Genomic DNA, 12,935 nt, shown 5'->3' with positions numbered 1-12,935 from the left:
AATAAGATAACATTAGCTAGGAAGATCTAACAGAAAGCAAAATTACGAAGCATAAACCTGTATATGATGCAGCCCCAGTTCCCGAAGATGAGAAATCTATATAGTAAAAATACGACTGGTTAAACAAGAAAAACACAGGCATTATGAAACAGACATTGAAAACATTAATCAAATCCAGTGCCAGGTACGTGGTTTAGCAACACCAGAAAAATCCCAAATTCAGACCCAAGTCACATATGACCCTTTTGTAATGCATACAATTCTCACTGGTTAAATGCAAAATGACACCTGATTTTGTGACAACAAGCAGAACCACCACACGTGAGTAACTCAATCTCACCCAGCCCCAAGGAAGCCAGGAAGCAGAAGAGCTAGCTGCCCAGGGACAGAGGGGTCCTGGTGAAGTTACCAGCATTTCACGTTTTTAATAAAACATTTATTTATCTTACGGCTTAGTTGGGACCAACATCAAAAAATCTAAGTAAATGTGGTCTTAGGCTGTGTAAGCAAAGGCCTGGAGTTCATTGCACATTTGATTGAAAGCATGGTTTGTTTCTTTGTGGGGGGAAAGGCGATGTTGACAGCCCATTGTTATTTTAAGACCCTGTAACCCCATGGTCTGCAGGGCTTGCAATGAGAGGCCCCAGAGACAGAAGCTAAAATTGTTTGTAGCAATCTCTGTTTTTAGTTCTTCTGGATGTTACCACACGTCACTAAGCAAAATGCTTATGCCACTATTTCTGAATAATTATCTTTAGATATTATTTAATGGTTTCTTATGAATAATGAATGGATTTCAGTCATCTTTACCCTCCCCCCATATAGTTCCAGCATGGTTTTTATTTCCTGTAATGGTCACCTTTATGATTTTATCTATAGTCATATTGAGATTCCTGACTTGAAGAGAAGAGGCTATTAGCACCCCTGCCCTACCTCCACTCCTCTTCCTCCTTCGGCTTCTCATCTCTATCTTCCATATTTTTACACTGTAATGGGTGATGACATCTACACTTTGTTCAGAGCTTTGGTTACAGGTTAAATTTTAAAAATCAAAAATCAAAATAAATAGTGCTTACATTCTAGCAACCATATAAATATTATTCTCTGCAGAGAAAAGGAAAGGGCTGTGATTACATTTCCTTCATTGCAGCTCCAGTGTTATGATCACTATGCTACTCAGCAGAGAACATTCAGATGGAATCTCTTTCTTACCCTCTACCATTTGCTTAAAATAATGCCACATATAACCATTCATTCATTCATTCATTCATTCATTCAAGATGGAGTCTTGCTCTGTTGCCCAGGCTGGAGTGCAGTGGCGTAATCTCGGCTCACTGCAACCTCCACTTCCCAGGTTCAAGCGATTCTCCTGCTTCAGCTTCCTAACTGGGATTACAGGCCCTCAACCACCACACCCAGCTAATTTTTCCATTTTTAGTAGAGACGGAGTTTCACCATGTTGGCCAGCCTGGTGTCAAACTCCTGACCTCAAGTAATCTGCCCACCTTGGCCTCCCAAAGTGCTGGGATTATAGGCATGAGCCACCACACCCAGCCATGTACCTTTATATTTGTACTATATGTCTGTTCACCACCTTGTCTTCTGATTGCCTTTATATTTTCCCCCCCTTCTGGAGACAGGAAATCTATATGTTCTTCACCATATCTCTAATATCTTCTTCATCTTCTCTCTAATATCTAATACTATATATATATGTATTTTTTATATATATGTACTTTATATATATATATAAAATAACCAGGTTCTTATTTATGTTATCCATTGCTTTTAACAATGTTTTTTCAAAATCTATAAAAGACCTTAAACAAGATAAGGTTGAGAGGAACCTTGGGTTCCCCAAGACAAAATTTTGTCTCAAAGTCTCTTACTTTGTTTCCTGTGTTTAATCTCTCAATATGTTTAATCTATTGGCAATTACAATAATTTTTGTTTTGGTCACAAAAAATAAGCCGCTGGGCTGGGCACGGTGGCTCACGCCTGTAATCCAGCACTTTGGGAGGCCGAGGCGGGTAGATCACGAGGTCAGGAGATGGAGACCATCCTGGCCAACATGGTAAAACTGTCTCTACTAAAAATACAAAAATTAGCTGGGCATGGTGGTGGGCACCTGTAGTCCCAGCTACTCGGGAGGCTGAGGCAGAAGAATTGCTTGAACCTGGGAGGTAGAGGTTGCAGTGAGCTGAGATTGCGCCACTGCACTCTAGCCTGGGTGACAGAGTGAGACTTCGTCTCAAAAAACAAATAAATAAGCAAGCTGTTGGTATTACTGTGTTAACATTAATTTTTTCTCTTATCATCTTAACCTCTTTCCTTCATTCCCTGTTACAATTTCTGGCATATATGCACAAAACCATAATGCCAGGTATAGCCAAGTAGTTCTCAAGAAAAGTGTTAGGAAAACTACAGAAAAAACAATGTGTTGGCTATCAGTGCTTGTGAGAATGAAGGCCTAATACACACTATTTTAGGGAGTGAGGATTACATGGTTCATTGGCATCTGACCTTACTGTTCCTGCCAAGGGAATCAGTTGAGAAGGGAGTATTATTGTATATTTGGGTGGACTTGGGTCAATGCCACTCTAAAAAATAAGGTGGTAGCCCTCTGTATTGACACAAACATTTTATAAAACCACTATTGGGAAAGAAGTTTTGGATGGGAGCAAGAAAGCTGAAAATCTTCAAACTGTAAATTTCATTGTTTCTAAAAGTTTACAATCTATGCATACTGGATTATGACTTTAGCAGTTTACTTATATACTTCAATTATTAATTGTTTTGCAGGCCATCACCAAAACATCATTGAAATGCTTCACTAGGTTCATCACATTTGGCTTCTAAGAAACCAAACCTACTGTTTATTTTTTTCTCCAGAAGTTCTGTATCCAGTATTGCTCTAGATCTGTTGAATGACTTACCTTCCACTTCCCCACCAGAGGCAGCAATTTTAGAGAGGTGTAGATATGTTGTTCCAACTACATCATTTTTAGTAAGACGGTCCCTATGTAAAATAATAATAATAATAGGTTAAGAGCTCCATCTATGAAGATATGTCGTTTCAACAATTAAAAAAAGTTAGAACTGGAAAATACCCCAGACTTCAGAAATGATCATGCCCAGTGGGCCTCAAACTTAATTGTACTTAGTAATCAACTGGAGACTTCTCACCCTCATCTCCTGTCCACATTTTTAATTCAATAAGCCTACAGTGGGGACCAAGAGTTTGCATTTATAAGTATATCCCAATTGATTCTGATACAGATGGTCTTCCAACCACCCTTTAGAAACACTGATCTAGTGAAGTAATTCATTCTGAAGTTATTAAATTGCAATTGTACAGAGAGGCCAAGGGATGTGCCTATGGTTACACTCAATACCACTGTCATAAAATGAATTAATCAATTATAGGCAGATTACATAATTACGATCATGATGATGATGGTAATGATACTTGTCATGTTTCCACTTTCAGGGAGCTAAGGGTGCCTGCTGAATGCTACATCCAACTAGAACATTCCAAGAACGGTCTTGTTATGGCCAATCAGTGCTAGGAGGCTGGTCTAGTAAAAATTCCATCAGAACATTTCAAGGACTTTTCCTTGCCTTCATTGAGGTAGTTTTACCATTTTCTTTTCTTTTTTTTTTTTTTTTGAGACGGAGTCTTGCTCTGTCACCCAGGCTGGAGTGCTGTGGCCGGATCTCAGCTCACTGCAAGCTCCGCCTCCCGGGTTCCCGCCATTCTCCTGCCTCAGCCTCCGGAGTAGCTGGCGCCCGCCACCTCGCCCGGCTAATTTTTTTGTATTTTTTAGTAGAGACGGGGTTTCACCGTGTTCGCCAGGATGGTCTCGATCTCCTGACCTCGTGATCCGACCGTCTCGGCCTCCCAAAGTGCTGGGATTACAGGCTTGAGCCACCGCGCCCGGCCCATTTTCTTTTTTAACAATAACAATGAATTGCTCTCAGAATGTTTTGGTGATTCTTCCCAAGAAATGCTTGACTGTATTTCTGAAGTCTATTCTGGACAGCCTAATGATATTTAAATCCCTGATCTCTTATCTTGGGGCATTTTCAGAGCACGTTCCCCTTCTTTTGTTTATGAGCAGTTGGACCGAAATAATCAAAGCTTTTTTTGCAGTAACACTATTATTAAATTTTGTTTTAAGAAAACACCCAGTTCCAGGAGCAATTTATCCTTCCCTCTGGAAGGAAAGCAAAATACCAGAAAGAGACCATCCAGAGTAATGTTTCACAATATTCAAATATTTAATTCTTTTATGTTGAATTAGACATGTATCTATTTTCAACTCACCAGTCATATACTGTTAGTTTTATTTTTTCACACACTGAAGGAAACTATAAAAATGAAACAGAAAAAAGTAGTTATTTCTCAATGATTTGGTAATTATTAAAGTAAGTACTCTTACTTTTTCTGAAAAAAAAGAAAGCCAAACCTTGATCTGAAGATTGACGACCTGATTCCACTCTGGGTTTGCATTTTTCTCAATTATGTTTGTACAAACCTGCAAAATCACCAAAGCAAAGTGTAGGTTTTCAAGTTTCCAAGTTCTAAAAGTTTACCATCTATGCATACTAGATTATGACTTTAGCAGTTTACTTATATACTTAAGAACCTGGTTGAACTTTTTCTTGATGATTTGTAAAATATGAAATGGGTTTAACATTAATCATTGCTGTTTCAATGCACCAGGAACTTGTTTTTAACCATTTTTTTCATTAGGTCTCTGTCCTACAGCATTTAGCAGGGATGGGTGCGGCTGGCCAGAGAGCTTGCCTAAGGTTAAGATAATATTTGGACCTGAAAAGCAGTTCTAGAAATTCAGTGGTAGCCTTCCCTATGTTAATCTCTCAAAAGACTGAATTTTCTAATTTGTGTTCTGCATACTTTCCACTCCAAAATAAACCTGTGGAGAAGTCTGGCGTGTTCAGACTCAGATAATCTGTGTTCCCGCAGAGTGCCCGGCTCATCAGGGGGCTATTTTAACAAAGAGTAAGTAGGAATTCACTCCAAGGAAAGCACAGTGGTTTTAAATATTTATTCTTAGCAGCATCTGCATTTAGATCATGTACGAACCTTTTTTCCGGCAAAGGAAACTTCTACAAAAGGATCCACGAGATTTTTCTTATCTGCATTGCCTCCAAATATTTCCTTTACTGTCTGTGAGAAGGCATCATCCACTGAAAGGTGATAGTTATACAGCAGAAATGAAATTCAATTCTCTTAAAAACAGCAGAAATTTGGCAAAATTTTAAAAGTTCTCTTATACATCAAAATAGTTGCAACAGGCTAGGTGCAGTGGCTCATGCCTGTAATCCCAGCACTTTGAGAGGCCAAGGCAGGTGGATCACAAGGTCAGAAGATCAAGGCCATCCTGGCCAACGTGGTGAAACCCCTTCTCTACTGAAAATACAAAACTTAGCTGGGTGTGGTGGTACACGCTTGTAATCCCAGCTGCTCGGGAGGCTGAGGCAGGAGAATTGCTTGAACCTGGGAGGCAGAGATTGCAGTGAGCCAAGATCACGCCACTGCACTCCAGCCTGGTGACAGAGCAAGACTCAGTCTCAAAACAAACAAACAAACAAACAAACAAAATTAGCCAGGTATGGTGGCACATGCCTGTAATCCCAGCCACTTGGGAGGCTGAGGCACGAGAATCACTTGAATCTTGCAGTTAGCCAAGATCAAGCCAGTATATGCCAGCCTCCAGCCTGGGTGACAGAGTGAGACTATCTCAAAAAAAAAAAAAAAAAGACTTGATCTTTTACGGAGGAAAAAAATACAACACATTTCATTCAGTGAGAGTAAGAGATGATTCTCAAACTCAGGCCTGCTTTCAATCGGGAGAAAGGTACTATAGGTCAAAATGATATAGTCCTAGTCTTTTTCAGAGAAATTCAAGAAAATTTGGCATAATCACAAATAATACACTTAACTACAATCTACAGTTGATTAAGCTAAAAAGTAAATAGAGATCAGGATTTTAATTTATTTACTTCATTTTATGTATTTCTTTCTTCTTTAAAAAAAAAAAATAGAGACAGAGGTCTTGCTATGTTGCCCAGGCTGGTCTTGAACTCCTTGCCTCAAGCAATCCTCCTACCTTGGCCTTCCAAAGCGCTGGGATTATAGGCATGAGCCACTGCATCGGCCCATTTGACACATTTTTGAGAGAAAGGTGGGTATGGGGAGGTCCTACAATACCATCTTTTAAGACCATACGATCTTAAAAGAGGAAAAGGATTCCCAAGAAAAGCAGCAAAGCCTGAAGAGACCCATGGCCTGTGTAGTGGGTGCAGCCTCCTGGGGACTTGGAGAAGGATCCCATGTCCCAGAGCCCAGCAGGAACCAGACAGGCCCAGCAAGGCAGATAGGAGGCTGGGCCATCAGCCGTGACAGAGGGATAACCAGCCTAGTTCCTATAAATGGAATCACTAGAAGCGATCGGGACGTTACTACCCTTTGCTCAGCACCTTTTTTTTTTTTTTTTTTTTTTTTGAGATGGAGTTTCACTCTGTTGCCCAGGCTTGAGTGCAGTGGCATGGCTCACTGCAACCTCCGCCTCCTGGGTTCAAGTGATTCTCATGCCTCAGCCTCCCAGGTAACTGGGATTACAGGCACCTGCCACCACGCCCAGCTAATTTCAGCTATTTTTTTTTTTTATAGCTGGATAGCAAACACCTTGATTTGATAACAGTTCACATTTTCATTTGGGATGAAAGGGGTTGGAAGTGCTGACTGCTCATGTCTCTTTAGCATCCTCTAGAATAAAGAGAAGATATAGAACATTGATAGAAGAAGAGAGAGCGCCAAATGGGCCAAAGGCAGGTACTCAACAAGGAACACGATCAGCAACCAACTGGCTGTGCCATGAGCCTGCTCAGGTAGCTTTCAACGGGACCAGAATGAATGAAAATAAGCCCATGAAGCCCTTTCAGAAGAAAAACATACGATAGGGACACCAATCACTATTAGAGTTTGATTTTAACACATCTCATCACGTAGATAACTGACAATTCTGGGACAAGATTAAATCAGTACATACTCTGGGGAATGTCCTCAGCTCGGTAGATTTTCAGCAAGAAGGTCACCCACCGGAGGGCGATGCCAGCAGGGAGTAACAAATTACTCTCCACATCATCACTGTCATTATCACGATCTCGTCTCTCAGGCTATTAGGGGCACATGATTTAAATTATACATACAGAAAAGCAGCACTTGGAAAAAGCCAGATGAATGCTTATAAAATGAAACCATTCAGAATTGTTTCCATTAGGACTTCCTGTGTTTGGGGCTTAAGAGTTCAACCTGCCATCAACCACCAGTTTTCCTTCAACCTCAAAACTGCTCCACAAAATCAATGCTCATATTTTTTTGTATCTTTCTGTCATTTTATGAGCACCAAATAGTAAGAGAGAGAGAGAGAGAGAGAGAGAGAGAGTGCGTGTGTGTGTGTTTCTGATGTCCCTTCAACTTCTCTCTGGCCACTTACTATTCTGCACTTTGCCGCCCAGTTTCCTAGAATAATCACTAACCATTTAGGTAGCAATGCCTAATTCTGCAAGTAAGTCATGCTTTCTAGATAAAAGCAGTCTTTCTAATGATGCAAGGACATTGTAAAAACACATGCATCTTTTCTCAATTAAATGCTCACTCATAGACACCAGATAGGAGTCTAAGCAAGCTAGAATGATAAATCCATGATGAAGAAAAGAACAGCTTTTGAATAGGGGCAATCAGAGGGTACTGACGGCAAGCTGTGCTCCATTTCACAATTACCCATGCCCACAGGCTTAACTCTTGGTCTTCTTTCTTAGTGAGAAGTGTAGAAAGTAGTGAATGTAGGGACTCACAGGAGGCTCATCTCCAGTTCCCAGGACAAACATGCTGACTTTCATATAACCTTTAGAACCTGAACTGGTATCTTCCGGGTCATTGAGAAGCAGCCACTTTCTCATTACAGCATGGCCTAAAATAGAGAAGGAGTAAAAGGAAAGGGACATGCTAACGAGATGCTGATAGGTCTGTGATTCCTCTGCCATAAGATAAACTGCATTTTCTTGGAAGCCTCCTCATGACACACCAAATTCCCCAGATGAGTCTCCACTTTCATGTCTTGTTTTTTACTCTCCCTGTACACCACCCCCACCATTCTGTCCTCATGTGACAAACAAGACTAAGCTGTACCAACTAGTTTTATAATTTAATTTTGATAAGGTCAAAATATCCTCACGAAACATAGAAATCATCTATTTTGAATGTTAAGATAAAAAATTAGACATTTGTACTAAGCTACTGTTATTTATTCCCACTAAGCATCCTCTCTTCTCCCTAATATTTTTAAAAAATTCCTTTAATTCTTTGATCCCCCAGATTGTCTTGATTCCTGGAATCATCTTCAGAGTTAGAAGGAATGAATTTAAGACTTCAAATTGATGGGAGAATATTACTTACCAGGTTCATCATAAACAAATCCAACATCAATCTGGGAAAACAATAATCAAAAGTAGTCTAAGTAGATTTTAAAATCAGTCTAGTCACTTTAAAGAAGCCGTCATTATTATATGTCAATATCATATCTTGATTACACTTAAATTTCCTTGAGACCCAACATTTCCATCTTATCCTCTCTGTATCCCCAGTGCCTTGTCTGATGTGTGGCACATGGAAGACTCTCAGTAAATCACTATTGAATGAATGAGCTAGTCTTAGGGCTGGAAGAGACCACGGAAGCAAAGTGACCAATATGTCCCAGTCTGCCTGGGTTATTCTCAATTTTACCACTAAAGTCCCAGGCAAAGTGGGACCATTGGTCATCCTACAGAAATTCACCTGGCCCAGTTTCCTGTCCAATTCTCTTCCTCTTCCACCTCCTCCTCCTCCTCCAGCTAATGCTACTATTAATATAACCATTGATTGTGTACTTCAATGTGCCAGGTACCGTGCTAGGTGCTTTACACATACCATCTCATTTACTTTTCTCAATCACCTCATTTTACAGATGAAGAAACTGAGGATCAGAGAGATTGAGTTCCTCTGGGACATGTGGCTACTTGGTGGCAGACAGGGTATGAACACAGGTCTGCCTGACCCAGATCATCCTCTAGGACTTCTAGTGACTAGAGCTCCTTTCTTGGAGAGACAGCCTATTCCACATAGAATTGCTGGGAAGAAGCCAGCCAAGAATTTGTCCTTTCATTCCAGTGAGAGTTACTTAGAGAAACATCCTGAATATCTTGCCTTGTTTGGCTTTCCTTTCACACTCTGCATTTATCATAATTGGCTTTACAGATGGAGCTCTGGGGCCCCCAGTAAGTGGAGGTGGATGGTGGGCTTCTTGCCATGGTCAACACCCCTTCCCTCTGCGGCAGTGGATTCGCTTCCATCCACAGATACAACGCTGGGAAGGGCCCTGATATGGCAGCTTCAGGTCATCTTACTTTGAGAGCTCTGTTCAGTGTTACACTTTGGAAATAGACAAGCCCCAGGCAGCCTTCAGCAAGCGTCATCATGCTGAACCCTTACACATTCCCAAGATGCCACCAAGATGGGTACATAGGAATCACATTTCTATTATGAAAGTTCTCATCTTTCTGTAAGTTGAATGAAGCAGACTGTTGTCACCCACCTTAAATTCCCCCATCAGACAATCTGCCCGCAGAGAGTGAGAATTATAAACCTGCAAGAAAGAAGAGTAGTGAAGAAATGATTGGCTTTGCCTGGCAGTGAGTGAGCAGTACCTTCCTACTCGCTGACCCTTACCCGGATGCTGATGATCTCATCCATCAATTCAGAAGGGGTCATGTTGACATTGTAGAAAAACAACTGCCAAAACAAGAGAGCAGATGTTTAAATGTTAACAGGGGATTCGGATTTAGTGGGATCTGATGCTATAATTTTGGGGGCCCTCCTAAAAAAATACAAAACACAAATTCAAAATTAGTTTTGACCATGTGAACACATGGCAAGGCCTGGAGTTTAAGCCCTGGAGTTTAAGCTTCATGGTAAACCCACTTCTTCATGTTGGAAAAAGGAGAAAGGAGTCAATAACAAATACAGCATTTAGTTAACTAAATAAAATTGTTCACCTGGGACTAGATATCTAAAGGCTAAATGATGTAAAGATCCAAGCCTAAGCAGGTATGGGGGTACACCCCTGTAATCCCAACACTCAGGAGGCTGAGATGAGAGGAGTGCTTGAGCCCAGGAGTTCAAGGTCAGCCAGGGCACTATAGTGAGAAGCCATCTCAAAAAAAAAAAAAAAAAAGAGGGAAAAAGATCCAAGGTGACTTCATGTTGCAATGCTTACTAAAACAATTGCTTACAGCTGGCATGACCTGGCATGTGTTTTACATTTCTCTGATATCTTTAGCTCTATTAGTGTCTAGTGACTCTAATTTTACTCCAAGAAAGCATCTTTAAAGACAATTTTGCCCATTAAATTAAGTTAGTGCCTCAGCAAAGTCAATATTGACCACATTGTAAAAGCTAATTTTAAGAAGGTTGATTCTTGGGATATGAATATTAGGTATATAGGAGGTTTAACCATGTTAGGCTAATAAATGTTAATCCTAAAAGAAAAAGATTGAGCATTTATTCCAGCTGAGACTTTTTCCTCCAACTTTTTACTTAGGAATATTTGTAATCTACAGGAAAGCTGAAAGAATGGTAAAATAAATACCACCTTTCACCTATGTTCACCAATTGTTCCATTTTTGGACACTTGCTTTATCTTTCTCTTTTTTAAACTGAACCATTTGTAAGAATGTTCTAGATATCATGACACTTCACCCCTTCAAAATACATTTACATGCATCTCCTAAGAGCAAGGACATCTTCCTATATAATTGCAATACCATTATCATAACCAAGAAATTTAACATCTAACATACAATTTTCACATTTCTCCAATCATCCCTACAAAAAAACTTTAGCTTTTCAAAGAAATCTAGGATCTATACAAGAATCATACATTGCATTTGGTTTTTGAGTCTCTTCAGCTTCCTTTTTATAAAGAACAGAGCTATTTCCTTCTTTGTTTCTTGTGTTTTTCCTTGCTTCTTGTTCTTCTTTAAATAGAGATGAAGTTTCACTATGTTGCTCGGGCTGGTCTTGAACTACTGGCCTCAAGTGATCTTCCTGCCTTGGCCTCCCAAAGTACTGGGATTACAGGCATGAGCCACCATGCCCATTGTTTTGTAGAATATCCCACAGTCTAGACTTGGGTGAATGTTTCCTCACTTGGATGCAAATTGGCCATTTGACAAGACTTGACACAGGTGATATTGATCACTTCCATTATACCACCTGAGGACACCACATCATTTTTGTTCCCATTATTGATGATAATAAGTTTAATATTATTTGGTTAAAAAGATATATACAGGCTAGGATTTTTTTTTTTTTTTTTTTTTTTTAAAGACAGTCTTGCTGTGTTGCCCAGGCTGGAGTGCAGTGGCATGATCTTGGCTCAATGTAACCTCTGCCTCCAGGGTTCAAGCAATTCTCCTGCCTCAACCTCCCAAGTAACTGGGATTACAGCCACCCATCACCATGCCAGGCTAAATTTTTGTTGTGAGACAGAGTCTCACTCTGTCACCCAGGCTGGAGGGCAGTGGCCTGATCTTGGCTCACTGCAACCTCCTCCCAGGTTCAAGCAATTCTCCTGCCTCAGCCTCCTGAGTAGCTGGGACTACAGGTGCGTGCCACCACACCCGGCTAATTGTTTGCATTTTTAGTAGAGACAGGGCTTCACCATGTTGTCCAGGCTGGTCTTGGACTCCTGATCTTCAGTGATTTACCCACCTCGGCCTCCCAAAGTGCTGGTATTACAGGCGTCAGCCACCATGCCTGGCCAGGCTAGAAATTTTTTTAGTAAACCTCTTATATATATATATATATATATATATATATTTGTTTTTAATCATCTTACTTTTGTTTCCCCTATCCCATACAATTTTTTTATTGATTAAGGTACTGGTCTTCTCTTTTGCCAAGGGAGCTAATTCCCCTCAAACTCATTAAAATGGGAAAATTCTGAGGAAGTTTGCTGGGCTCCTGGGAATGCAGCTGAGTCAACAGGAAACTTGCATTATCAATGCATCGACAGGGTTTACGCGTTAGGCCCAAGTAATCCAGCATCTTGCCTCCTCCCCTCCCCATCCAGTCGTGCCCTCAACGTGAATCTCTCTGCCTTCCCTGAAGTCCATTTCCAGTGCCCCATCTCTGTGCAGCCCCTACCTCTCGTGAGAATGTGTATACTACTGTACTTGGCTGCCCGCTGTCGTCTGCGATTCCTTTGATGGGGAGAGGTTATAGGTGAGAAGAAAATGGGGCCTTCTGCAGAGCTGGAAGCCAGTTGGAACAAAGGGGAAGAAAGAGAAATGCTGCATGGAAGAAACCATGTCTTTTCTGAACAAAGAGGAAAAAAAGAAAAAAGGACAAACGCCAGGGTTGGGATTAGAAGCTACAGGGAATGAAGAGGAAGTGTGATAAGACAGGCCTGGGCTGGAGAGCAGAGCAGGAGATACAGGCCTGAGGAATCCCAGAAATGTGTCTCCTCAGCACAGTTGGGCAAGACTCTGAAAAGTTCCCTAAATATATCATTTCTCCCCACAGCCCAGTCACAGAGTTTTGTGGCATTTGAGATGGTTGTCAAGGTATCGCGTATTTTTGTGGAGTGTTATAAAAGAGGGCAATAGAACAGGCTAAATTCTCACTATGGGAGGCAGGGCGCAGTGCCTCACGTCTGTAATCCCAGCACTTTGCAAGGCCAAGGTAGGCGGAACTCCTGAGGCCAGGAGTTTGAGACCAGCCTGGGCAACATGGCAAAACCCCATCTCTACTAAAAATACAAATATTAGCTGAGCGTGGTGGTGTGTGCCCGTAGTTCCACCTACTC

At 41.0% G+C, this 12,935-nt stretch overlaps 1 protein-coding gene across 7 annotated transcripts in view; it reads right to left on the bottom strand.

Annotated features, from left to right (window-relative positions):
* MYOF (myoferlin) overlaps positions 1 to 12,935 on the bottom strand; it is a 170,530-nt gene that overhangs the window by 86,353 nt on the left and 71,242 nt on the right. For 5 of the 7 annotated variants that reach the window (XM_021943485.2, XM_021943483.2, XM_021943480.2 and 2 more), the window contains 10 exons: positions 9,797 to 9,859; positions 9,663 to 9,713; positions 8,489 to 8,519; positions 7,888 to 8,003; positions 7,080 to 7,206; positions 5,111 to 5,214; positions 4,470 to 4,538; positions 4,328 to 4,371; positions 2,937 to 3,019; positions 58 to 96 (listed from right to left, as the gene is read on the bottom strand). In XM_021943485.2, coding sequence (XP_021799177.2) covers positions 58 to 96; positions 2,937 to 3,019; positions 4,328 to 4,371; positions 4,470 to 4,538; positions 5,111 to 5,214; positions 7,080 to 7,206; positions 7,888 to 8,003; positions 8,489 to 8,519; positions 9,663 to 9,713; positions 9,797 to 9,859 — 727 coding nt within the window. The remainder of the gene's footprint in view (positions 1 to 57; positions 97 to 2,936; positions 3,020 to 4,327; positions 4,372 to 4,469; positions 4,539 to 5,110; positions 5,215 to 7,079; positions 7,207 to 7,887; positions 8,004 to 8,488; positions 8,520 to 9,662; positions 9,714 to 9,796; positions 9,860 to 12,935) is intronic. The other 2 variants (XM_021943481.2, XM_021943482.2) reach the window with 1 other exon arrangement.

Source organism: Papio anubis, chromosome 11 (assembly GCF_008728515.1).
Source record: "Papio anubis isolate 15944 chromosome 11, Panubis1.0, whole genome shotgun sequence".
Taxonomy (NCBI): domain Eukaryota; kingdom Metazoa; phylum Chordata; class Mammalia; order Primates; family Cercopithecidae; genus Papio; species Papio anubis.
Note: the sequence above shows the minus strand (reverse complement) of the source record. Positions and strands in the feature narration are given on the sequence as shown.